The following is a 27740-nucleotide window of genomic DNA, read 5'->3' on the forward strand; positions in this document are numbered from 1 at the left end:
TTCTTCCGTCGTAGTGTTTCTCTACCGTCATAAAGTAGTGTTTCTCTCCGCCGTAGTGTTTCTCACCGTCAAAAGTAGTGTTTCTTCCGCCGTATGTTCTCTACCGTCATAAAGTAATGTTTCTCTCCGTCGTAGTGTTTCTCTACCGTCATAAAGTAGTGTTTCTCTACCGTCATAAAGTAGTGTTTCTCTCCGCCGTAGTGTTTCTCTACCGTCATAAAGTAGTGTTTCTCTCCGCCGTGTGTTTACCGTCATAAAGTAGTGTTTCTCCGCCGTAGTGTTTTTACCGTCATAAAGTAGTGTTTTCACCGTCATAAGTAGTGTTTCTCTCCGCCGTAGTGTTCTCTACCGTCATAAAGTAGTGTTTCTCTCCGTCGTAGTGTTCTCTACCGTCATAAAGTAGTGTTTCTCTCCGCCGTAGTGTTTCTCTACCGTCATAAAGGTCATAGCTACAGGGTGTTGACGAGCTGATCACGATTATATTTTCATTTTACACTGTTTTTTATATTCGGGTGGAACACGGCGAGGCTGGACACGGAGACAAGACCGATGACACAAACATAAAATAAATAAAAGGAATAATAGGAATGACAATAATAAAGTGAGGAAATATATCGAACAACATATATACACACAGACAATTTTGTGTACATGATCGCAACGCCATCTATCGGGGGAGGAGGTGGGCGCTTTGTTGTCCGTGAGTCAGTGCGTCCGTCCGTCCGTCCGTCCATTTTATATGTACGGAACAAAATGTCATATCGTAGTTCTTTTGGGTTCATTTTGCGATACCCGACGATATTGTAACGAGGATTCGATCGATTTATTTCATATCTGTAAAAGACAAAAGGTTGGAACATAGCAGATTTGCAACACACTGTTCTTGGCGTCACACAGATTTGCAGCCCATTAATCTTGGCGTCACGCTGGTTACATCACCCTCACTATCATGCCTGAAGAATACGTGACGGATTTTGTTCAGGTTAGGTTAGGTTAAGTTCGGCTAAGATTAGATCGGGTTAGGTTAGGTTAAATCGGGTTCGAGTAGGTCAGGTTAGGTTAAAATTAGTTTAGGTTAGAGTAGATTAGGTTAAGTTTAGGTTAAGTTAGGTTGGGTGATGGTAAGACTGACAATGGACGCTGTGCTTTAATACTTGGCTCATGTCAGCGTGGGTCAAAGGTCAGGCTATGAGAGGTCACGATTGAAGGTCTACATCGGACACAGAAAAGACACCACTTGTGTTCTTTTACTGTCCTGTGTGTGTGTGTGTGTGTGTGTGTGTGTGTGTGTGTGTGTGTGTGTGTGTGCGACAATGACCTTAAGACACAGATGATATTTTTTTTTACCAACTTAAGGATAACCGTTTTGTTTTAATTTCTGTAATATTTCCACCTTTAGCGTCTGTCAGTTCATCCTCCCTCACCTGACCTTTACACCGGGAGGTCACAGGTCTCATATAACAGGTCACACGTCACACTAACGCCAGTGCAGGCAAAAGGTGGGCGAAAATATCGTCAGCTGTATGTAGCTGACATTATCTACAAAGTTACACATATATCGAGCAGTGGTCCTCCCCACCCTGATATATGGCAGTGAGACATGGGTCACATACAGGAGGCACATCAAGGCACTTGAAAACTTTCACCAACGTAGTCTACGTTCCATCCTCCGAGTTCGCTGGGAAGACAAGAGAACAAATGCCGGTATTCCTGCTGACACCAACTGTAGGAGCATCGAGGCAACCATTATCCATGAACAACTACGCTGGACTGGCATGTTACACGCATGGACGACAGTAGACTGCTGCGGCAGCTACTTTACAGTCACCTAAAGAATAGTAAAGTGAACGCTGGCGGGCAACTGAAAAGGTATAAGGATAGTCTTAAGACAAACCTGAAAAAGTGCCAAATCGACCCCCTCACCTGGGAGACGATCACTCCACATCGTAACGCTTGGAGGAACACCACAAGGTGTCAATACTTTCGAGTTAGCCCGACTGCAAACCGAGGCAGACAAGCGCCAACGCCGGAAAGACGTTGCCACCGCCCCCCTCACTCGATGTAGCCCTCCACATGTGCAACATCTGTGAACAACTCTGCCGGTCCCGTATCGGCCTCTTTAGTCACCTCAAAACTCACCAATGAAGGTGACATTCCTCATAACTCATGTCATTATATCACGGCTGGATGATCGTCATACTCGATTCCGAGTGACAGCAAAGTAGTAGTATCATCATAACATATTACAAAGATTAGATGAGGAAGAACGGCAAGCTTTTACGAATGCTTGTCCTGGCGTTGCTGGTTGGATTTCCTGTGAGTGACTCAGTCACACACACACCTTTCGAAAACAAACAAACAAACAATCAAACCAACAAACAAATCACTGGTGGAGAGGAAATTCAATATTACGAGGCTTTTGAGAATCGTTGGGGGGGGCACAGGTAGTCACTTCCCGGTGTGACGTCACGGAACACCTGCACAGTCAAGCATGGGTGAGCAGCAGCACAGGAGGGACGGAGTCAGTTTAAAGTCCAGTCACGCTAACCTACACCCAGTATTGTTGTTGCTATTACCACCCCAACTTCACCCACCCCACCCCACCCTCACCCCACCCTTACCCTACCTTCCTTCCCTTCACCCTCCCTCACCCCCATTCCCCATCTCCCTCATCAGCATTACATTATCTTCTCCCCCATCCACTTTCCCTCTTATCCCCTCCCTTCACCCTCTTCCCTCTCTCTCCCCCCCTCCCCACCTCTCTTACCCACCTTCCCTTGTGTGTGCTAACAGGAGGAGGGAGACGTCGACGGAGACAACAGACGCCGACGGAAACAACACACAGACGCCGACGGAGACAACACACAGACACCGACGGAGACAACAGACGCCGACGGAAACAACACACAGACGCCGACGGAGATAACAGACGCCGACGGAAACAACAGACGCCGACGGAGACAACACAACAGACACCGACGGAGAAACAGACGCCGACGGAAACAACACAGACGCCGACGGAGACAAGACGCCGACAGAAACAACAGACGCCGACGGAGCAAACGACGCCGACGGAAACAACACACAGACGCCGACGGAGACAACACACAGACACCGACGGAGACAACAGACGCCGACGGAAACAACACACGACGCCGACGGAGACAACAGACGCCGACAGAACAACAGACGCCGACGGAGACAACAGACGCCGACGGAAACAACACACAGACGCCGACGGAGAACAGACGCCGACGGAGACAACAGACGCCGACGGAGACAACAGACGCCGACGGAACAACAGACGCCGACGGAAACAACCACAGACAGAGCAACCGACACCAACGCCGACGGAAACAAAAGACGCCGACGGAAACAACACACGGACGCCGACGGAACAACAGACGCCGACGGAAACAACAGACGCCGACGGAGACAACAGACGCCGACGGAAACAACACACAGACGCCGACGGAGAAACAGACGCGACGGAGACAACAGACGCCGACGGAGACAACAGACGCCGACGGAAAACAGACGCCGACGGAAACAACACACAGACGCCGACGGAAACAACCGAAGACAAGACGCGACGGAAAAACGACGGAAACAACACACGACGCCGACGGAACAACAGACGCCGACGGAGACAACACCGACAAAACACACAGACGCCGACGGAGCAACGCGCCAGACGCCGACGGAAACAACACACGACGCCGACGGAGACAACACACCGACGGACAACCCGACGGGCGGCCGACGAAAAACACGACGCCGACGGTGACAACAGACGCCGACGGAGACAACAGACGCCGACGGAGACAACAGACGCCGACGGAGACAACACGACGCCGACGGAGAACACACAGACGCCGACGGAAACAACACCGACGCCGACGGAGCAACAACAGACGCCGACGGAAACAACAGACGCCGACGGAGACAACAGACGCCGACGGAGACAGACGCCGACGGAGACAACACACAGACGCCGACGGAGATACAGACGCCGACGGAGACAACAGACGCCGACGGAGACAACAAGACGCCGACGGAGCCAACAGACGCCGACGGCCAACACCGACGCCGACGGAAGGGGGGGGGGGACGCCGACGGAGACAACAAACGCCGACGGAAACAACACACAGACGCCGACGGAGCAACACAGACGCCGACGGAAACAACAGACGCCGACGGAGCCTCTACGATGACTAAACTTTATTGATTGTTCAGGTACACAAGACCTTCACATTCACACAGTCAATGTTTCCCTGACCACCAACCTCGATACAAAGACCACACAGTACCTCGATACAAAGACCACACAGTACCTCGATACAAAGACCACACAGTACCTCGATACAAAGACCACACAGTACCTCGATAAAAGACACACAGTACCTCGATACAAGACCACACAGTACCGATACAAAGACCACACAGTACTGATACAAAGACCACACAGTACTCGATACAAAGACCACACAGTACCTCGATACAAAGACCACACAGTACCTCGATACAAAGACCACACAGTACCTCGATACAAAGACCACACAGTACCTCGATACAAAGACCACACAGTACCTCGATACAAAGACCACACAGTACCTCGATACAAAGACCACACAGTACCTCGATACAAAGACCACACAGTACCTCGATACAAAGACCACACCGACCTCGATACAAAGACCACACCGACCTCGATACACTGACCACACCGACCTCGATACACCGTACACACGGGGCCTCGACTGCACAAATTGGTTGGTTGAGTCGACGTGGTTATTGTGAACCTCCTGTTGGCTAAATGAACAAAGACCCACAGCATAAAAGAAGCCCCATTACTGTCACATTACTGTCAGGAAAGGCAATCGAATATTCGTCTGGCGTAGGTAGACCTTACAGGCGTGGGCATACCTGGGCGATGGGAAATGCCAGGCGTTGATGTTTGCTCGTCCATAATCGACCATAATCGCCAGGCTAAGCTTATAAAGACATGATTATAACAGTGGTAAGAAGCGTCAGGCGTTGGTGTTCGCTCGTAGTGGCGTTGTATTAAATGGTGCTGGCGTAAATCACTGTTCCTTTGATCCACTAAAGTTTACTCATGAATAAGTTAAGAAAGAGATAAATAAAATAACAGCCGCAAAATACTCTCACTTAACTCTCTCTCTCTCTCTCTCTCTCTCTCTCTCTCTCTCTTCACTAATGAGGTATTGTGTTGGTCAATGGCCCGTTTACCTGTACTGTTGGTAACTAATACACGACCACTCACCTGTACTTCCATGCCCACATTAATATACAGCCATACACCCATACTAACATACACTACGTACAATACACCTACACTCCCATACTACCATATACACTCCCATACACTACGTACAATACACCTATACTCCCATACACTACGTACAATACACCTATACTCCCATACACTCCCAATCACCTTCACTCCCATACACCATAATTACTACCACAACACCACTGGGGAACCACCACCCCACCCCACCACAACACACACACCCACAACACCACTAAACCACCACCCCACCCCACCACAACACACACCCACCACACCACACCACCACAACACACCACCACCACACCCCACCCCACCACAACACACACCCACCACACCCCACCCCTGGGCACCACAACACACACCCACCACACCCCCACAACACACACCTACTACCACACCAACACAACACACCACCACTACACACATCACCACACCACCACAACACACCACCACACCCCCACACACCACCACAACACACCAGCACACACCACCACCACACCCCCACACCACAACACACCACCACCACACCACGTCTACAACTGTGGTGAATGATAACCTTTGACAGAGGAAGAAGAAGCTGTGGTGGTACAGTATTCATGAAGACTCACCGAGAGAAGCCACAGCTACATAATGCAACACAACATCCTTTCTTAATTACTCTACCTATGAATGTTGAATGATGTTACCTGGATAATACTCAACATTATGACCTCCTCATCAACAACATTTTTTAATCTCTGTTTATATGTATGTATGTATGTATGTATGTATGTATGTATGTACGTACGAATGTATGTATGTATGTATGTATGTATGTATGTATGTATGTATTTAAGTATGTATGTATGTATGTATGTATGTATAAACAAAATATCCTGCATCTCTCTTAAGCAAATTCTCTTCATGGATAAAGATATTAATTACATCCCGACCTTAACCTGAGACGTTAACCCCCGAAGGAGGAGTAGAGTCCCACTGAGGTATTTTATCCTGGTTAAGGCCACAGGTGAGAGAAACCTAACCTAACCACCTGTAACTTAACCTAACCCAAATTAACCTAACCTAACCTAACCAAACGTAACTTAATCTAACCCAAATTAACCTAACCTAACCTAACCACCTGTAACTTAACCTAACCCAAATTAACCTAACCTAACCAAACGTAACTTAACCTAATCCAACATAACATATGATTAGGTGTTTATGTGTACAGTTTATCTATCTATCTATCTATCAGTCAGACAGTCAGCCACCATTCAAACAGTCAGCCACCAGTCAAAGTCAGCCACCAGTCAGTCAGCCACCAGTCAGAGTCAGCCACCAGTCAGTCAGCCACCAGTCAAAGTCAGCCACCAGTCAGACAGTCAGCCACCAGTCAAAGTCAGCCACCAGTCAAGTCAGGTCAGCCACCAGTCAAAGTCAGCCACCAGTCAGTCAGCCACCAGTCAGTCAGCCACCAGTCAGTCAGCCACCAGTCAAAGTCAGCCACCAGTCAGACAGTCAGCCACCAGTCAGTCAGCCACCAGTCAACACGGTCAGCCACCAGTCAAACAGTCAGCCACCAGTAAGTCAGCCACCAATCAGTCAGCCACCAGTCAGTCAGCCACCGGTCAGCCACCAGTCAAACAGTCAGCCACCAGTCAAAGTCAGCCACCAGTCAGTCAGCCACCAGTCAAAGTCAGCCACCAGTCAGACAGTCAGCCACCAGACAGACAGACAGTCAGGAGGATGACTGACAACGCCCCAAAAAACTGCCCTAAAAGAGAAGAATCGATGACGTATATAATGTGTGTGTGTGTGTGTGTGTGTGTGTGTAATTAATTGACCTCTCCCTCTCTCCCTTCCGTCTCTTCCCCTTTCCCTCCCCATCTCTTCCCCTCTTTACATCTTCCTTAACAACTACCCTCTCTTCCTTCCCTTCTCTTCCCCTCCCTCTCTTTCCCTCTTCCTTCCGTCTTTTCCCCTCGCCTTCTCTTCCCTGTTTTACATCTCCCCTCCCACTCCCCCCCCACTCCCCCCACCCTCTCCGCCAGGTAACCATACGGCACCAATTACTATCATTACCTCTCACTTACTGACCTCAGCGATGCAGGTGTTGATTAGTCACACAGGTATGTCAACAACACAGGTAAAGGTAACGACGACCTGAGACACCCAATAGCCACCAGGTGTGTGTAGGTGGGTGTGTGTGTGTAGGTGGGTGTATGTATGTTAGGTGCAGGTAGGGGTGGGGTAAGTTGGGGTGGGGGTGTAGAGGTGTAAGTGGGGGGGTGTAGGAGGGGTGAGTGGGGGGGTGGGGTGTAGGAGGGGTGAGTGAGGGGGAGGAACAGTGCAGGTGGTTAGAGTCGATACCTACCTCACATATATAATAATTAATGTTAGGGAGATGACCCGCGACTCTATTGATTACTAAATGGGCAAGTGTGTCTTTTTTTAGGTATTTTTTTCCCGGTCATATTCTGGTGTTTTTTCCGGTCATATTCTGGTGTTTTTCCCCGGTCATATTCTGGTGTTTTTCCCGGTCATATTCTGGTGTTTTTCCAGGTCATATTCTGGTGTTTTTCCCGGTCATATTCTAGCGTTTTCCCGGTCACATTCTGATATTATAACTTTACCTTCTGTTACTTAAATACTGCACTTATCTTCCCTTTCACTTAAGTATATTACTAGTCCTGTTAGGTTAAGTTAGGTGAGGTTAGGTTAGGTTAAATTGAGGTTAGGTTAAATTGAGGTTGGGATTAGGTTAGGTTAGGTGAGGTTAGGTGAGGTGAGGTTAGGTTAGGTTAGGTTAGGTTAGGTGAGGTTAGGTTAGGTTAGGTTATATGAACGTCCATCACTCTTGTCGTCTGTTCAAATAAATATATGCAAGTTTCTCCTTATAAATGTATCCCTTTTGACATCTTCTAAGTACAAATAAGGATAAGTTACTTTTATTACTTACTGTACGTTGGTCGACCCTGATGCCACTTTCGCCTAAAATGTATTAAGTATAAACAGTAAAATAGACACTGTTGTTATCTTCACTAACAAGCACAAACAAGACCACCAATGTTGCCACACACACACATCAGTGGTGCCAACACCTCCTCGCACCATTACAAATAACCCAGAACGCCACAACACGCACTGGCCCATTATCTTAATCAGTGCTGAGTGATATATTTTCAGGTGGTGGGTCGCATGCGGCAATTCTGGGGCGCACCATATGGCAGTCGCCTTTGTTGTTATTGTTTATGGCGCACGCTATCACACACGTGCTCAACCTGTTATCGACGCACGTGCGCAACCTGTCATCGTGCACGTGCAGTACTCACCGCAATCCCTGACTCTTAGGCACAACACGGCGTAAGGGTATATATTATGTGGCCTCAGGTGTGTGGGCGAGCAAGTGGTGACACGTTCCTTGCTCTCATGAACTACCTGTGCGTGCCTGTCTGTCTGTTGGTACTGTGTCACCTGTCGCTGTCATTAACTACAGGTGTGTGTGTGTGTGTGTTGGTGCTGTCACCTGTCGCTGTCATTAACTACACCTGTCGCTGTCATTAACTACAGGTGTGTGTGTGTGTGTGTGTGTGTGGTGCTGTCACCTGTCGCTGTCATTAACTACAGGTGTGTGTGTGTGTGTGTGCTGTCACCTGTCGCTGTCATTAACTACAGGTGTGTGTGTGTGTGTGTGTGTGTGTGTGTGTGTGTGTGTTGTGCTGTCTGTCGCTGTCATTAACTACAGGTGTGTGTGTGTGTGTGTGCTGTCACCTGTCGCTGTCATTAACTACAGGTGTGTGTGTGTGTGTACTGTCACCTGTCGCTGTCATTAACTACAGGTGTGTGTGTGTGTGTGTGTGTGTGGTGTGTGTGTGCTGTCACCTGTCGCTGTCATTAACTGGTGTGTGTGTGTGTGTGTTCTGTCACCTGTCGCTGTCATTAACTACAGGTGTGTGTGTGTTGGTACTGTCACCTGTCGCTGTCATTAACTACAGGTGTGTGTGTGTGTGTGTGTACTGTCACCTGTCGCAATTACAGGTGTGTGTGTGTGTGTGTGTACTGTCACCTGTCGCTGTCATTAACTACAGGTGTGTGTGTGTGTGTGTGTGTGTGTGTGTGTACTGTCACCTGTCGCTGTCATTAACTACAGGTGTGTGTGTGTGTGTGTGTGACTGTCACCTGTCGTGTCATTAACTACAGGTGTGTGTGTGTGTGTGTGTGACTGTCACCTGTCGCATTAACTACAGGTGTGTGTGTGTGTGTGTGTGTGTGTGTGTGTGTGTGTGTGTGTGTGTGTGTGTGTGTGTGTGTGTGTGTGTGTGTGTGTGCTGTGTGTGTGTGTGTGTGTGTGTGTGTGTCACCTGTCGTGTCATTAACTACAGGTGTGTGTGTGTGTGTACTGTCACCTGTCGCTGTCATTAACTACAGGTGTGTGTGTGTGTGTGTGTGTGTGTGTGACTGTCACCTGTCGCTGTCATTAACTGTGTGTGTGTGTGTGTGTGTGTGTGTGTGTGTGTGTGTGTGTGTGTGTTGTGTACTGTCTGTCTGTCATTAACTACAGGTGTGTGTGTGTGTGTGTGTGTTGTACTGTCACCTGTCGCTGTCATTAACTACAGGTGTGTGTGTGTGTTGTGTCACCTGTCGTGTGTGTGTGTGTGTGTGTGTGTGTGTACTGTCTGTCGCTGTCATTAACTACAGGTGTGTGTGTGTGTGTGTGCTGTCACCTGTCTGTCATTAACTACAGGTGTGTGTGTGTGTGTGCTGTCACCTGTCGCTGTCATTAACTACACTCACCTGTCGCTGTCATTAACTACAGGTGTGTGTGTGTGTTGGTACTGTCACCTGTCGCTGTCATTAACTACAGGTGTGTGTGTGTGTGTGTGTGTGTGGTGCTGTCACCTGTCGCTGTCATTAACTACAGGTGTGTGTGTGTGTGTGTGTGTGTGGTACTGTCACCTGTCGCTGTCATTAACTACAGGTGTGTGTGTGTGTTGTGTACTGTCACCTGTCGCTGTCATTAACTACAGGTGTGTGTGTGTGTGTTGGTGTCTGTCACCTGTCGCTGTCATTAACTACAGGTGTGTGTGTGTGTGTGTGTGTGTGTGTGTGTGTGTGTGTGTGGTACTGTCACCTGTCGCTGCCATGAACCTCACTCTCTCTCTCCCTCCCTCTCCATCACTCCTCATTAAGTCCCTCACTCACTCCCTCTCTCTCCACTCCCTCCTCTCCTCCCTCACCTCACTCCCTCCCTCCCTCCTCCCTCCCTCCCCCTCCCTCCCTCACCCTCCTCCCTCCCTCTCCCCACTCACTCCCTCACTCCTCCCTCCCACACTCCCTCCTCCCTCCCCACCTCCCTCCCACTCATTCCCTCCCCCCACTCCCTTCCTCACTCATTCCCTCCCCCACTCACTCCCTCACTCACTCCCTCACTCACTCCCCCACTCAATCACTCCCTCCCCCACTCACTCCCTCACTCACTCATAATCAAACTCAGGTGTGGCCGATCTGTCCGCCTAATTAACCTCCCATAAACAACCACAATAATACCTGTCTTGGTCGTCATCTGAGAAGGTAACTAGAAGGTAATTAAGGTAAACAAACATCTAATTCTATACAATGACAACACAGGTAATTATTGATGACGTCAGAGTGTGGTGACGTCAGTGTGTGGTGACGTCAGTGTGTGGTGACGTCAGTGTGTGTCGCGCCCTAATTTAATCCTCATTGATAGATTATATTATTTCCAGGTCAAGTCGGGAGCCAATCAGCGAGCAGAGATTAACCCAGTGCTGTGCTGATTGGTGACCTACATTATAACACCTGTACCATCACCCCAACACCTGTACCAACACCTCAACACCTGTACCAACACCTGTATCAACACCTGTATTATTATCTCAGTGCAACCATCAACATTAGCCGCTAAACGGTCCCTCGTTAATAGCCTCCTAATCGTTCATTATGGATATCATTATCAACAATCACTCTCGGCGTCAATTAATAATTCGCCAATTTTGTCCATTCATAATTTGGCGCAGGGATAATTGGCGATACATAGTTTGATGAGTAGATGATCTCTTAATGGGTGGAGCGGCTCCCAGCTAACTATAGTAGGCTGATCACCTGTTACCGCCGGCCCACCTGTCGACTAACAGCCCAATTGCTCTTAAACCAGGATGAACACAGCTGGATTATAACGAGCTATAACAGTACTCGGATTAATATGGATAATACCGTCATTATCACTACTAATAACCGGATTAATTACCCTAATCTAACTAACACTATAAGCTCACCATAATTAGTACAGGTGGGATAACTTACCTGTACATGTCATACACTAATCTTAACTAACACAAATCATCTAGTTAGCGTCTCTAATCACTAACAATCACCCATGAACTATATGTCGAGCGATACACTCCATTAACAAGCAGCTGAAGCCTCCCCGTACACCGTTCCACACTTCGCGCGGCACCTTGAGATAAACTGCTTCCATCAATGTTACACGTTATAATGGTAAACCTGTATCACAACTCATAACATCAGATAGGAAGTTATATCTTAATTATGACACACTAATTACTATCATTACTACTGACAATGGAGAAGTAACACTAATTTCCTCTTTAATAATAATAATAATAATAATAATAATAATATACAAGTGACCAGGTGATGGTGGACAGTTAGAGAAGCATTGTTACCACAGCACCACTGAGCCCCCCCCTCCTCCCCCCCGTGGTAACAATGGTGTGGCCCGGGGCAGGTAGTGTAGTGTGCCCCGGGCAGGTAGTGTAGTGTGGCCCAGGCAGGTAGTGTAGTGTGGCCCAGGCAGGTAGTGTAGTGTGGCCCAGGCAGGTACTGTAGTGTGGCCCAGGCAGGTACTGTAGTGTGGCTCGGGCAGGTAGTGTAGTGTGGCCTGGACAGGTAGTGTAGTGTGGCCCAGGCAGGTAGTGTAGTGTACCCAGGCAGGTAGTGTAGTGTGTCCAGGCAGGTATTGGGTGTGTGGCCTGGCAGGTACTGTAGTGTGCCCAGGCAGGTAGTGTGTAGTGTGGCCCAGGCAGGCAGTGTAGTGTGGCCCGGCAGTAGTGTAGTGTGGCCCAGGCAGGTGTAGTGTGGCCTGGCGGGCATTGCAGTGTGTGGCCTCTGACCGCCACCAAGACTCAGAGACCTGGGGATTAAATGGCTTATGGGGATGTTGTGGGTAGAGGCACTGGCACCCCCCAACACACACAGTGCTGGGGGTGCTCCACCATCGATCTCTCCTCCCGCCACTCACCACCACCCGGCACCGCCCCTCACGCCCCGCCCCCAAGCTTGGCCCCGCCCCTTCTTCCACTCCGCCGCTCCCTCACCACGCCCCTTTCGTCATGGCGGGTGTCCATGGACCGTCTCCAGCTGCCAGAGGTTCAAGGAGGGCCATACGGTGCCATATACACAGGGCCAACATAAGGGATGAGGAACATGGCTTCTCGGGGAGGGAATAATAATCCCTCGGCCATGATTTGTGTAGATCATCTGTTGGGGGGAGGCTCGAGAGACCTCCTTCGTCGTGGTCTTCTGGAGGGCCTTCTTCAGTAGGGCCTCACGCGGGAGCATTGAGAGACATTAGGGGGATGACCTATAGGGGTGTGAGGGTCTTGGTAGTGTTCAGGGTTCGCTTAAGATGGCCTCTCCGCCCTGGTCTCCTTCTGTGCCTTCGTCGGGGAGGTGTTTGTTGACGGGCAGTGAAGAAATATCGTGATGTATAATTTATTGTTATTGTTTTCATTTTATTCCCGTGGGTTATATGTAGTTGTCATCATCATCATTATTACCACCACCACCACCATCATCATCATCACTATCATCATTATCATCGTCATTATTACCATCATCATCATCATTATTACCACCACCACCATCATCATCATCACTATCATCGTCATTATTACCATCATCATCATCATCATTATTACCACCACCACCATCATCATCACTATCATCATTATCATCGTCATTATTACCATCATCATCATCATTACTATCATCATCATCACCATCATCGTCATCCTCATCATCAACAATCCACCCTCATTCTCCACAATCTCAGGTCATACTCACCAATCACACCTCAATATCCCAAAGCAATTCTCATTTTATAACCCAATCCATGAGTCTAACACACACACACACACACACACACACACACACACACACACACACACGTCTTGAGGTTCGTTCAGGAAGTCAAGTCACCCTCAGGAAGCTCTACCAGTCAAGTCTGAAGGTTCTACAGTACAATAATTCACTACGACACTTCTCACTCATTCATCCGTATTGCTTATCCATCTCTTTCTCTCTCTCTCTCTCTCCTCTTGTTCCTCCCTTCATCAATCTTTCTTGCCCTGTTCCTCCTCCTCCTTCTCTTCTGTTCCTCTATACATATTCCCATACATATGCAGTCTTTGTGTCTTCTCTTTCATTCCTAACCTAACCTAACCTAACCTCACCTAACCTAACCTTACCTCACCTAACCTAACCTTACCTCACCTAACCTTACCTCACCTAACCTTACCTCACCGGACCAGATCCAAACCCCCCTAATCTAAGCCAATCTAACGTAACCTAACCTAATCCAGTCTCAGCCACAAGACAGACAGACACACACACACACGACAACTCTCTCTCTCTCTCTCTCTCTCTCTCACTCTCTCTCTCCTTTGCCACTCTTTTCACTGCTTTATCTCTTTTACGCTTCTCTTCTCTTCTTCCTCTGTGTTATAATTTCCTCTCTCTCCACAATTCAGCCCCTAAAACCAACCCCCGAAAATCAACCCCGACAACTACCCCACAATAAAACCCTCGACAATCAACCCCCAAAAATCGAGACTTCACAATCAAATCACACAAACAGTATCCCCTGCAATCCACCAGGCCACAAAATGGTAAGCTGAGAGGCGGTGACAGGCGACAAGTACGGTAGGTGGGAGTCGCTGCCTTAGACTGTGTGCCGTACAGGTGACTGATGAAATATGGAGAGAGGGGGTGAGGTGTTGCATCTTGCACGACCCAGGGAGAGCGGGCAACCACTAGCACAGGACCAAGGCGACGCTTTCTGTGCAACTTGCAACGTGCCCACGCTTGTATCCTTGCCTTGTAGGACGTCCTCTCGCAACATGCCGCACCTTGCCTTGTAGGACGTCCTCTCTGTAATACCCACGCTTGTATCCTTGCCTTGTAGGACGTCCTCTCGCAACATGCCCACGCTTGTATCTTGACGACAGGACGCGTTATGCCATGTGCCCACGCTTTCATACCCTCCCTGCCTGGTTGTCAGCTCGTAGTCCCACAAACACGGCTGTCAGTACTCTATTGTGACTGTCAGTGTTTAGTCCTTCATAACACGGCCGTCAACCACTTAAACGCCGACCCATGTGAGGCGAACCACCACCCCGAGCTGGTAACACTGTCAAGTCAAGGTGCACGGAGCTGGCCGGCCACACTGTCACGTCAAGGTGCACGGAGCTGGCCGGCCACACTGTCACATCAAGGTGCACGGAGTTGGCCGGCCACACTGTCACGTCAAGGTGCACGGAGCTGGCCGGCCACACTGTCACATCAAGGTGCACGGAGCTGGCCGGCCACACTGTCACGTCAAGGTGCACGGAGCTGGCCGGCCACACTGTCACATCAAGGTGCACGGAGTTGGCCGGCCACACTGTCACGTCAAGGTGCACGGAGCTGGCCGGCCACACTGTCACATCAAGGTGCACGGAGCTGGCCGGCCACACTGTCACGTCAAGGTGCACGGAGCTGGCCGGCCACACTGTCACATCAAGGTGCACGGAGTTGGCCGGCCACACTGTCACGTCAAGGTGCACGGAGCTGGCCGGCCACACTGTCACGTCAAGGTGCACGGAGTTGGCCGGCCACACTGTCACGTCAAGTTGCACGGAGCTGGCCGGCCACACTGTCACGTCAAGGTGCACGGAGCAGCCAGCCCACACTGTCACGTCAGGGTGCACGGAGCTGGCCGGCCACTGTCGTCAGGTGCGCAGGTGGCAGCCACACTGTCACGTCGCGGTGCACGGAGCTGGCCAGCCACACTGTCACATCAGGTGCACGGAGCTGGCCGGCACACCTGTCACGTCAAGGTGCAGGGCTGACCGGCCACACTGTCACGTCAGGGTGCACGGGCTGGCCGGCCACACTGTCGTCAAGGTGCACAGAGCTGGCCCGGCCACACTGGCAGAATCCGGTGCACAGGTTGGCCGGCCACACTCTCACGTCAAAGGTGCACCAGGCTGGCCGGCCACACTGTCAAGTCAAGGTGTACGGGCTGGCCGGCCACACTGTGCCGTCAGGGTGCACAGGAACTGGCCAGCCACACTGTCACGTCAGGTGTACGGAGCTGACCACACTGTCAAGTCAAGGTGCACGGAGCTGGCCGGCCACACTGTCACGTCAAGGTGCAAGGAGCTGGCCGGCCACACTCTCACGTCAAGGTGTAAGGAGCTGGCCGGCCACACTCTCACGTCAAGGTGTACGGAGCTGGCCGGCCACACTGTCACGTCAAGGTGCACGGAGCTGGCCGGCCACACTGTCACGTCAAGGTGCACGGAGCTGGCCGGCCACACTCTCACGTCAAGGTGTACGGAGCTGGCCGGCCACACTGTCAAGTCAAGGTGTACGGAGCTGGCCGGCCACACTGTCACGTCAGGGTGCACGGAGCTGGCCGGCCACACTGCCACGTCAAGGTGTACGGAGCAGGCCGGCCACACTCTCACGTCAAGGTGCACGGAGCTGGCCGGCCACACTCTCACGTCAAGGTGTAAGGAGCTGGCCGGCCACACTCTCACGTCAAGGTGTACGGAGCTGGCCGGCCACACTCTCACGTCAAGGTGTAAGGAGCTGGCCGGCCACACTGTCACATCAAGGTGCACGGAGCTGGCCGGCCACACTGTCACGTCAAGGTGCACGGAGCTGGCCGGCCACACTGTCACGTCAAGGTGCACGGAGCTGGCCGGCCACACTGTCACGTCAAGGTGACTGTAGACAACGGGACAGCAGGGATTAAAAGAACGGAGAATGAATGAAGGAAGAGAATGATTGAAGTATTAATAAAAGAGAACGAACAGAAATTATTGATGACGCGATGAAAGTTCCTGCCACTGGCTTGAAAACATGGCCAAACAAAAACACAAACAAAATAAATAAAAATAAAAAAAACACACAACAAAACATAAATAAAAACAAAACAAAAAATAAAAACACGGGTGAAGGAATTTGGTGGATCTCACTGTGGCAGATTGAACATGGAAACAATATTGATAAAAGCCATCGTGGAGAAATAGACCATCTGATACTGAGAGAAGATAAGACGGAGGAAGAGGAAGAGGAGGGAGAGGAGGAAGAGGAGGGAGAGGATGAAGAGGAGGGAGAGGAGGAGGGAGAGGAGGAGGAGGAGGAGGAGGAGGAAGAGGCAATATACACCACCACCGTCGTCGACTTTTCAGTGTTCTGAGAGTGGCCTGCAGTTAGTCTAGTCTCCAGGGTGTAGGAAGGTGTCGTGTTCAAGGGTGTAAGGTACAAGTCCACCCTGTCCTCCCTTGTCGCCCTCCCTCCCTCCCTCCCACACAAAAAACTATCGGCGCCGTGTTGTTAGTGGCTCACCGGCGTCGGCAGTTGGCGGGGGCGAGGCGTCTAATGTTTGTGTGTTTCTCGTTATGATGATTACGAACCAAATGTAGTTAATGTTTCGTCATTTAATCTAGTTCTCAGGGGGGCTCAGGTCACGGTCAGGGGTGACGTCATTAATCTAGGTCTCAAGGGGCCCGGAGTCTCGATCAGGGGTGACGTCATTAATCAGATACTCAGGGGGCTCAGGTCTCGAACAGAGGTGACGTCATTAATCTAGATTCCTCAGGAGGACCCAGAGTCTCGATCAGGGGTGACGTCATTAATCTAGGTCTCAGGGGGGCTCAGGTCACGGTCAGGGATGACGTCATTAATCTAGGTCTCAAGGGGACCCCGGGTCTCGATCAGGGGTGACGTCATTAATCTAGTTCTCAGGAGGGCTCAGGTCTCGATCAGGGGTGACGTCATTAATCTAGTTCTCAGGAGGACCCAAGTCTCGATCAGGGGTGACGTCATTAATCTAGGTCTCAAGGGGGCCCCGGGTCTCGATCAGGGGTGACGTCATTAATCTAGGTCTCAGGAGGGCTCAGGTCTCGGAACAAGGGTGACGTCATTAATCTAGGTCTCAGGAGGGCTCAGGTCTCGATCAGGGGTGACGTCATTAATCTAGTTCTCAGGAGGGCTCAGGTCTCGGCCAGCAGGAAGTCTCTGGTCCCCTCTGGCTCGTCACCATAACGCTCGTGTTAGGTGAGTGACCCACAATAGTTTTACGTTGTAAAAGACCAAAATATTCCGTAATAATAAAATCATCGTTTTATAGGTAAGTGTTTTTCGCCCGGTGGTTCGTTTCCCGGTGAAAATTGAGAATACGTTTGTGTTGACACCTGGCCCTGGGTTTTTAGTTCCACTGAATATATTCTCGCCAGTCTGTGACAATGTTTTGATGGGGTTACAACACACACCCACACTATTTTGTATATGTGAGTAAACAAAAATAATGTGTGTTTGCAGTCATGTCGAAAAACAGGTTCTACATCTACTCAGGACGGAATAATCATTTTTTATCGGGAAAAAATCTTAATTGAATACAGGTAAATTATTTGGCTAACATATACTGTATACACAACATTTCAGGATATATTTCTTTTTCTTCGTCAATTTTTTTACAATTATTCATATTTACCATTCTCTCCGTCAAGTATCCTTCTTTCATACATACATACATACATACATACATACATACTGTTCTCGGGTTATACAGACATACATACAGTTCTCGGGTTATTTACGGGTTTATAATACAAATTCAGTTTCTGAGCCGGATTTAACTCGAAAATACATATCGCAACATATGCCACGGACGGCCAGGGTTGAGAAGTTGTGCCCCCTGACTCCCCCCTCCCGCCAGAGTACCCCTACCTTACCCAACCAGTGCCCCCCCACTCCCCTCCCGCCAGAGTACCCCTACCTTACCCAACCAGTGCCTCTCCCCCCCCTCCCGCCGGCCCCTACCTACCCAACCAGTGCCCTCCCCACTCCTCCCGCCAGCACCCCTACCCACCAACCAGTGCCCCCCCTCCCGCCAGGACCCCTACCTTACCCAACCAGTGCCCTCCCCCACTCCCCTCCCGCCAGAGTACCCCTACCTTACCCAACCAGTGCCCCACCCCCTCCCGCCAGGTACCCCACCTTACCCAACCAGTGCCTCCCCCCACTCCTCCCGCCAGAGTACCTACCTTACCCAACCAGTGCCCTCCCCACTCCCTCTGCCAGAGTACCCCTACCCACCCAACCAGTGCCTCCCCCCACTCCCGCCAGAGTACCCTGCCTTACCCAACCAGTGCCCCCACTCCCTCCCGCCAGAGTACCCCACCCACCCAACCAGTGCCCTCCCCACTCCCTCCCGCCAGAGCACCCCTTACCCAACCACCAGTGCCCTCCCCCACTCCCCGCCAGAGTACCCACCTTACCCAACCAGTGCCCTCCCCCCCCCTCCCCACAGAGTACCCCTACCACCCAACCAGTGCCCCCCCTCTCCCGCCAGAGTACCCCACCTTACCCAACCAGTGCCCCCCACTCCCGCCAGAGTGCCCTCTACCTTACCCAACCAGTGCCCCCCACCCTCCCGCCAGAGTACCCCCACCTCACCCAAGTGCCCCCACTCCCCCCCGCCCAGAACAACCCTCATGAAATACTAATATGATGAACAAGAACAACAAAGATCATTAAGTATAGACGCCACTAAAATAAAGTCTCTGAGTTGGTTTGTGTGGATATACTGTTGTGGAGAGAGACAGTTCTGGACATCCACCCGTGCAGCCTAAATATACATAACATAACATAATATAACCCAATATAATATAACATAACATAACATAAATATAACCTAAATATAACCTAACCTAATATCATAACATAACATAACCTAACCTAATATAACCTAACCTAACATAACATAACATAACCTAAATATAATATAAACCTGAATATAACCTAACATAACATAACATAACATAATATAACCTAATATAATATTAAATAACAACATAACATAACATAACATAACATAACCTAACATAACCTAACATATACATAACATAACATAACATAACATAACCTAACATAACCTAACCTAATTAAATAATATAACATTCAATATAACATAACATAACATAATATATCAATATAATATAACATAACATAACATAACATAACCTAACATAACCTAACCTAATATAACATAACATAACCTAACATAACAATAACTAACCTAACCTAACCTAACCTAACATAATATATAATATAACTCAATATAACATATAATATAACATAACATAACCTAACATAACCTAACATAACATAAACCAACATAACATAACATAACATAAATATAACATAACATAACCCAACATAACCTAACCCAATATAACATAACATAACCCAACCTAACCTAACCTAACCTAACCTAACCTAACATAATATAACCTAACCTAACATAACCTAACTCAACATAACATAACATAATCCAACATAATAATATAAATATAACTATAACCTAACATAACCTAACATAACATAACATAATATAACCTAACATAACATAACATAATATAATAAATATAAATAACCTAACATAACATAACCTAACATAACATAATCATAACCTAACCTAACCTAACTAACTTAACCTAACCTAACATAACATAACATAACATAAACTCCAACATAACATAACCCAACATAACATAACATAACCTAACATAACATATCAACATAACCCAACATAACCTAACCTAACATAAATACAATATAACCTAACCTAACATAACCTAACCTAACCTAACATAAATATAACATAAATATAACCTAACATAACATAACCTAACATAACATAACATAACCCAATATAACCAAAACATAACATAAATAACTAACCAATATAATATAACATACCTAACATAACCAAACATAACATAACAATAACATAACATAATATAACCTAACATAACATAACATAATCCAACATAACCTAACATAACATAACATAACCTAACTCCAACATAACCTAACATAACCTAACCCAATATAACATAACATAACCTAACCTAACATAACCAACCTAACATATAACATAACATAAATATAACCTAACATAACATAAATCCTAACATAACATAAATATAACCTAACATAAACCAAACATAACATAACCTAACCTAATATAACATAACATAACATAACATAACCTAATATAACCAAACATAACATAACATATAATATAACCAATATAACCTAACATAACATAACATAACCTAACCTAACATAACCTAACATAACATAACATAACAACATAAACCTAAATAACCTAACATAACAATATAACATAACCAAACATAACCTAACATAACATAACATAATATAACCTAACATAACATAACATAATATAACCTAACATAACATAACCCAACATAACATAACATAACATAACCTAACCTAACTATAATATAACATAACCTAACCCAACATAACATAAACATAAACATAACATAACACAACCTAACATAACATAACATAACATAACCTAACATAACCTAACCTAACCTAACATACAACATAAATAAATACAACCTAAAACTAACATAACATAACATAACCCAACATAACATAACTCTAACCCAATATAACCCAACCTAACATAACATAACCTAACATAATATAACCCAACATAACCTAACATAAACATAACATAAACATAACCTAACATAACATAACATAAATATAACCTAACCTAAATATAACATAAATATAAACATAACATAACATAACCTAAACTCTAACCCAACATAACATAACATAACATAACATAACATAACCTAACCCAATCTAATATAACATAACCTAACATAACCCAATATAACATAACATAACATAACCAAAAACATAACATAACCTAACATAACATAACATAACATAACATAACCTAACCTAATATAACCATACAACCTAAACATAACATAACATAACCCCAACCTAACATAACATAACATAACATAACCCAACCTAACCTAACATAACATAAATCCCAACATAACCTAACATAACATAACATAACATAACCTAACATAACATAACCAAACATAACATAACATAACATAACATAACCTAAATATAACATAACATAATATAACCTAATATAACCTAACATAACATAACATAACCAAACATAATATAACCTAACATAACATAACATAATATAACCTAACATAACATAACCTAACATAACATAAATATAACCTAACCTAACATAACATAAACATAACATAACCTAACATAACATAATATAACATAACATAACATAACCTAACATAACATAACATAACCTATATATAATATAAATAACTAATATATAATCAATAACATAAATATAATATAACCTAATATAATATAATATATCAACATAAACTTAACATAATATAACCTAATATAACCAAATATAATATAATATAACATAACATAACCTAACATAACATAACATAACATAACATAACATAACCTAAATATAACATAACATAACCTAACATAACCTAAATATAACATAACCTAACATAATATAACCTAACATAACATAAATATAACATAAATCAATATAACATAACCTAAATATAACATAACATAAACTAAAACATAATATAACCCAACATAACATAACCCAACATAACATAACCAAACATATATAACCTAACATAACATAACATAACATAACATAACATAACATAACCTAACCTAACCTAACATAATATAAACTAACATAACATAACATAACCTAACATAACATAACATAACCTAACATAACCTAACATAACATAATATAACCCAACCTAACATAACATAACATAACCTAACATAACAAACATAATATAACATAACAAACATAACCTAACATAACATAACATAACATAACATAACATAACATAACATAACCAAAATATAATATAACATAACATAACATAACATAATATAACACAACATAACATAACATAACATAACATAACATAACATAATTAATACAATATAACCTAACATAACATAACATAATAATAACCTAACATAACATAACATAACATAACATAAATATAACATAACCAACATAACATAACATAACATAACATAACCTAACATAACATAACATAATATAACATAACATAATATAACCTAACATAACATAAATAACATAACCTAAATATAATATAACCTAACATAACATAATATAACCACATAACATAACCTAACATAACATAATATAAATCCTAACATAACATAACATAACTATAACATAACATAACCTAACATAACATAACATAACATAACATAACCCAACATAACATAAACCTAACATAACATAACATAACATAATATAACCTAACATAACATAACATAACATAACATAACCCAACATAACATAACATAACATAATATAACTTAATACAACATAACATAACATAAATAATATAACTAAATATATAAATATAAATATAACATAACCTAATATAACATAACATAATATAACTATAACATAACATAACATAACCTAACATAACATAACATAACATAACTAAACATAACATAACTTAACATAACATAAATTAATATAACATAACATAAATAAAATAACATAATCCAACCTAACCTAACATAACATAACATAACATAACAACATAATATAACCTAACATAACATAACATAACATAACATAACATAACCAATAACATAATATAACATAACATAAATATAACATAACCTAACATAACATATAACATAACATAACCCCAACATAACATAACATAAACATAACATAACCTCAATATAACTCCAACATAACATAACATAAACATAACACATAATATAACATAACCTAACATAAATATAACCTAACATAACCTAATATACCTAACATAACCTAACCTAATATAACATAAATATAACATATATCTAATAACCTAACTTAACATAATATAATATAAATATAATCATAACATAATATAATATAATTAAGTAATATAATATAACCTAATTATAATATAAATAACAGTAACATAAATATAACATAACATAACATAATATAACATAACATAACCTAATATATTATAACCTAATATACATAACCTAATATGTTAACCTAATATAATATAACATAACATAATATAATATAATATAACCTAAATATAATATAACATAATATAAATATAAATCAATATAATATAATATAATATAACCAATATAATATATACCTATTATAACATAATATAAATATAAATTTCCAATATAATATAATATAACTAATATAATTTAACCATAACCTAAATATAATATAACATAAATATAATATACTAAATTTAATATAAATATAAATATAAATTCTATATAACCTAATATATAAATATAAATATAATATAATATAACCTAACCTAATATTTAATATAAATATAATATAATATAATCCAAATATAATATAAATATAATAACTTAATATAATATAACTAAATATAAATATAATATAATATAACATAATATAATATAACATAACATAATATAATATAACTCAATATAATATAAATCCCATATAAATATAATTATTATAACCTAATATAACTTCAATATATAATATATTATAAATATAACATAAATTTAATATAACATAATAATATAAATATACATAATATATATCTCTAAATATAATATAATATAATATAAATATAAATATAAATATAAATATACTAATATAACCCAATATAACCTAACCTATATAATATAAATTTAATTTGTATAATATAACATAAATATATATAAATATAACTTAAATATAATATAAATATAATAATATAATATAACATAATATAAATATACGATATAGTCATAATATAATATAACATAACATATTATATCATGTTGCTAACATAAATATATTACATTATGTAACATGTTACAATATAATATAACCTAACATAACATAAATATAACCTAACATAAATATAACCTAATATAACATAAATATAAATATAACATAAATATAACATAACATAACTTAATATAACATAACATAAATATAACATATATACAATATAACATAACATAACCTAACTTAATCCCAATACAATATAACATAAATATAAATATAACATAACATAACCAACTTAACTTCTAATATAACATAACATATAACATAACCTAATTATAAATATATCATAACATAACATAAATTTAATATAAATATAACATAACATAACATAACAATATAAATATGTAAATATAAATATAACTTAATATAACCTAAACATAATATAACATAAATATAACATAACCTAATCCTAACATAACTAATATAAATATAACATAATATAACCAACCTATAACCTAATATAACATAACATAACATAACCTAATATAATATAATATAAATATAATATAACTTAAATATAACATAACATAAATATAACTTTTACTGCAATATAACCTAACAGCTTCAATATAAATATAATATAACATATATAACATAATTTAATATAATATAACATAACATAACCTAATATAATATTATAACCTAATATAATATAAATTTAATATAACCTAAATATAACAATATAATATAATATAAATCTAACATAACCTAATATAATATAATATAAATAACATAACATAATCAATATAATATAAATATAATATAAATATAATATATCATAACATAACCTAATATAACATAATCTAACCTAACTTGGATAACCTAACATAACCTAACATAACATAACATAACCTAACTTAACATAACATATCATAACATAAATATAACCTAATATAACACATACAATATACGAAAATATATTGCAACATAACCTAACATAACATAACTATAACCTAACATAACCTAATATAACATAACATACATACATACACCAACCAATTCCAATTAACTAACCTAATCCTAACCTAACCTAACCTAACATAACCCAACCTAACCCAACCTAACCTAACCTAATCAACCTAACCTAACCTATCTATCCTCCAACCTTAACCTAACCTAACCTAACCTAACCCATTTGGAACACGAAACACATTTTTTAAGCATTTTTTTACATATAGTCTGATTTGATAAGGGCCTGTAAAACATAATACAAAAAATATAGAGAAAAATGTACAGTACATTTAGTTGTGTAAACCAGTGTGATAGATGAAGCTGTTAAACTGTACCATAATATATACTGAACCCTGGAGTTGTACCGCTCGGCTATAATATAATGGTTGTCCCTCGTGTAACGAGGATGGCCGGCTCAAGGGCCACCTCGGCGTGAATTTGTTTAATGTAGAACCTGTTGCCAACACAATAACCACACCTGGAGTTTACGAGGCGTATGACCCAGTGTCAAGGAACAGTCCGAGAAGACCGGACAACTCGCCAACTGCACTGTCTAACCATTACCCGGAATACGATCCGCAAATCGATTATCATCCAGGTTCCCAATTACTGCTGGGCAGACAGAAATGGGAAAGAAACTTGCCCATAGTTTCACCCTGCCCGAGGATCGAACCAGGTCCGCTCGCTTGCGAGGCGAGTATGGACAATAACACCACAGATCGGCTATACACTGATGATGGAGATTGAAAATGTCTGTTACAGAATTACTTAATTAGTTATGAGAGATATCAAAGGGCAAAGGAAAGGTAAATTGTCCTGAGAAAGTACGCGTATATATATATATATATATATATATATATATATATATATATATATATATATATATATATATATATATATATATATATATATATATTGAAAACGTGATAAGATAAATCTTGATAAATCAAGACGGAAAATGGAAACAACGGAGCATTTTAGCTTTCTTCTTTATTCAGACATTCAGAGGCAACAAATAACATAACTATAACTTACATAATATAACATAACATAACATAATATAATACAACCTAACATAACAAACATAACATAACCTTCAAGATGTCTTGAATAAGACGAAAGCTAAGAGTACTCTGTTGTTTCCATTTTCCTGTGATTTATATATATATATATATATATATATATATATATATATATATATATATATATATATATATATATATATATATATATATATATATATATATATATATATATATGTACTTGCTTGTGTGTGCATGTTTGAGCGCTAAGACGAGGTAAAAGAACATGAGTCAACAAACAAGGTATAAATATTGATCACTATGTCAACAACAAAAAGAAGTATTGTGACTCGGTCTATAAATACCAGACACTCTTAATACCTGTGAAGAAACATTTCTCCAGGTGAGTGAGTGAGGCGAGTACCAGTGTTTTGTTGACGCGGATCACAACGCACTTACCTTATGTCACACCCACATATGACATCACGGCAATGTCGGATGCATTTTTTGTAGGATTTCTGGGCTATTTTTGAGGAGGATGGAGTAAGGAAGGATGGTTACGAGATGTTAGGTTGATGGTGGTAAGGTGATTAAAGGTTTGAGTTTGTATCAGCCGCCAGTGTGTTGAAGTAGACTGTGGAGAGTGGAGGTGTGTGAGAGGTGTTGTGTACAATAGATTCAGATTTTTTCTGTCTCAGTTTTGGCCCCCACCAAGCACAGGGTGTGGAAGAGGGCGGAGGCAAGTCGAGATCAGGGCAGTCAGGTGTCAGTATATTATGGTGAAGGGAGGCAGGGAGGGGTACCAGACTGAGGGGTGGAGGCGAGGTGCCAGAATGAGGAGGCGGAGGGATGCAGAATGAGGGTGGAGGCGGAGGATAAGCAGAATGAGGGTGGAGGCGGAGGTGTAGAATGAGGTGGGAGGCGAGGATATGGCAGAATGAGGGTGGGAGGCGAGGATGTGGGAGAATGAGGGGGTGGGCGGAGGATGCAGAATGACGGAGGTGGAGGATGTGGAGAATGAGGGGTGAGGCGGGAGGATATGGCAGAATGAGGTGGAGGCGGAGGATGGTGGCGAATGAGGTGGAGGTGAGGGACAGAGAATGATGGTGGAGGCGGGAGGTGATGGGCAGAATGAGGGTGGAGGCGGAGGATATGCCAGAATGAGGTGAGGCGGAGGAGATGCAGAATGAGGGTGGAGGCGGAGGGTGTGCAGAATGAGGGGGAGGTGGAGGATGCCAGAATGAGGGGTGGGGAGGCTGGAGGATGGCGGAATGAGGGTGGAGGTGGAGGATGTGCCAGAATGAGGGGTGGGATGGAGGATGTGGCAGAATGAGGGGGGGGAGGAGGAGGATGTGGCAAATGGGTGGGAGGCGGAGGTGTGGCAGACGATGGG

At 43.0% G+C, this 27740-nt stretch overlaps 2 protein-coding genes across 2 annotated transcripts; both read left to right on the top strand.

The window, feature by feature from the left end:
* The first annotated feature begins 2491 nt into the window (after positions 1 to 2491).
* Positions 2492 to 4214, top strand: LOC121870220 (uncharacterized protein DDB_G0286299-like). The gene is made up of 2 exons (XM_042371995.1): positions 2492 to 2495; positions 2794 to 4214. The coding sequence occupies exons 1-2, from the start codon at positions 2492 to 2494 to the stop codon at positions 4212 to 4214; spliced, it is 1425 nt and encodes a 474-aa protein (XP_042227929.1).
* Positions 4215 to 14573: 10359 nt separating this feature from the next.
* Positions 14574 to 16326, top strand: LOC121870221 (agglutinin-like protein 3; the record flags this gene model as incomplete). Its single annotated transcript, XM_042371998.1, has 2 exons — positions 14574 to 14641; positions 14797 to 16326. Coding segments are annotated over exons 1-2 (1598 nt in total), but the record flags the coding sequence as incomplete, so codon positions are not given.
* Between the last annotated feature and the right edge of the window lie 11414 nt (positions 16327 to 27740).

Source organism: Homarus americanus, unplaced genomic scaffold (genome assembly GCF_018991925.1).
Source record: "Homarus americanus isolate GMGI-L3 unplaced genomic scaffold, GMGI_Hamer_2.0 scaffold52687, whole genome shotgun sequence".
Taxonomy (NCBI): Eukaryota; Metazoa; Arthropoda; class Malacostraca; order Decapoda; family Nephropidae; genus Homarus; species Homarus americanus.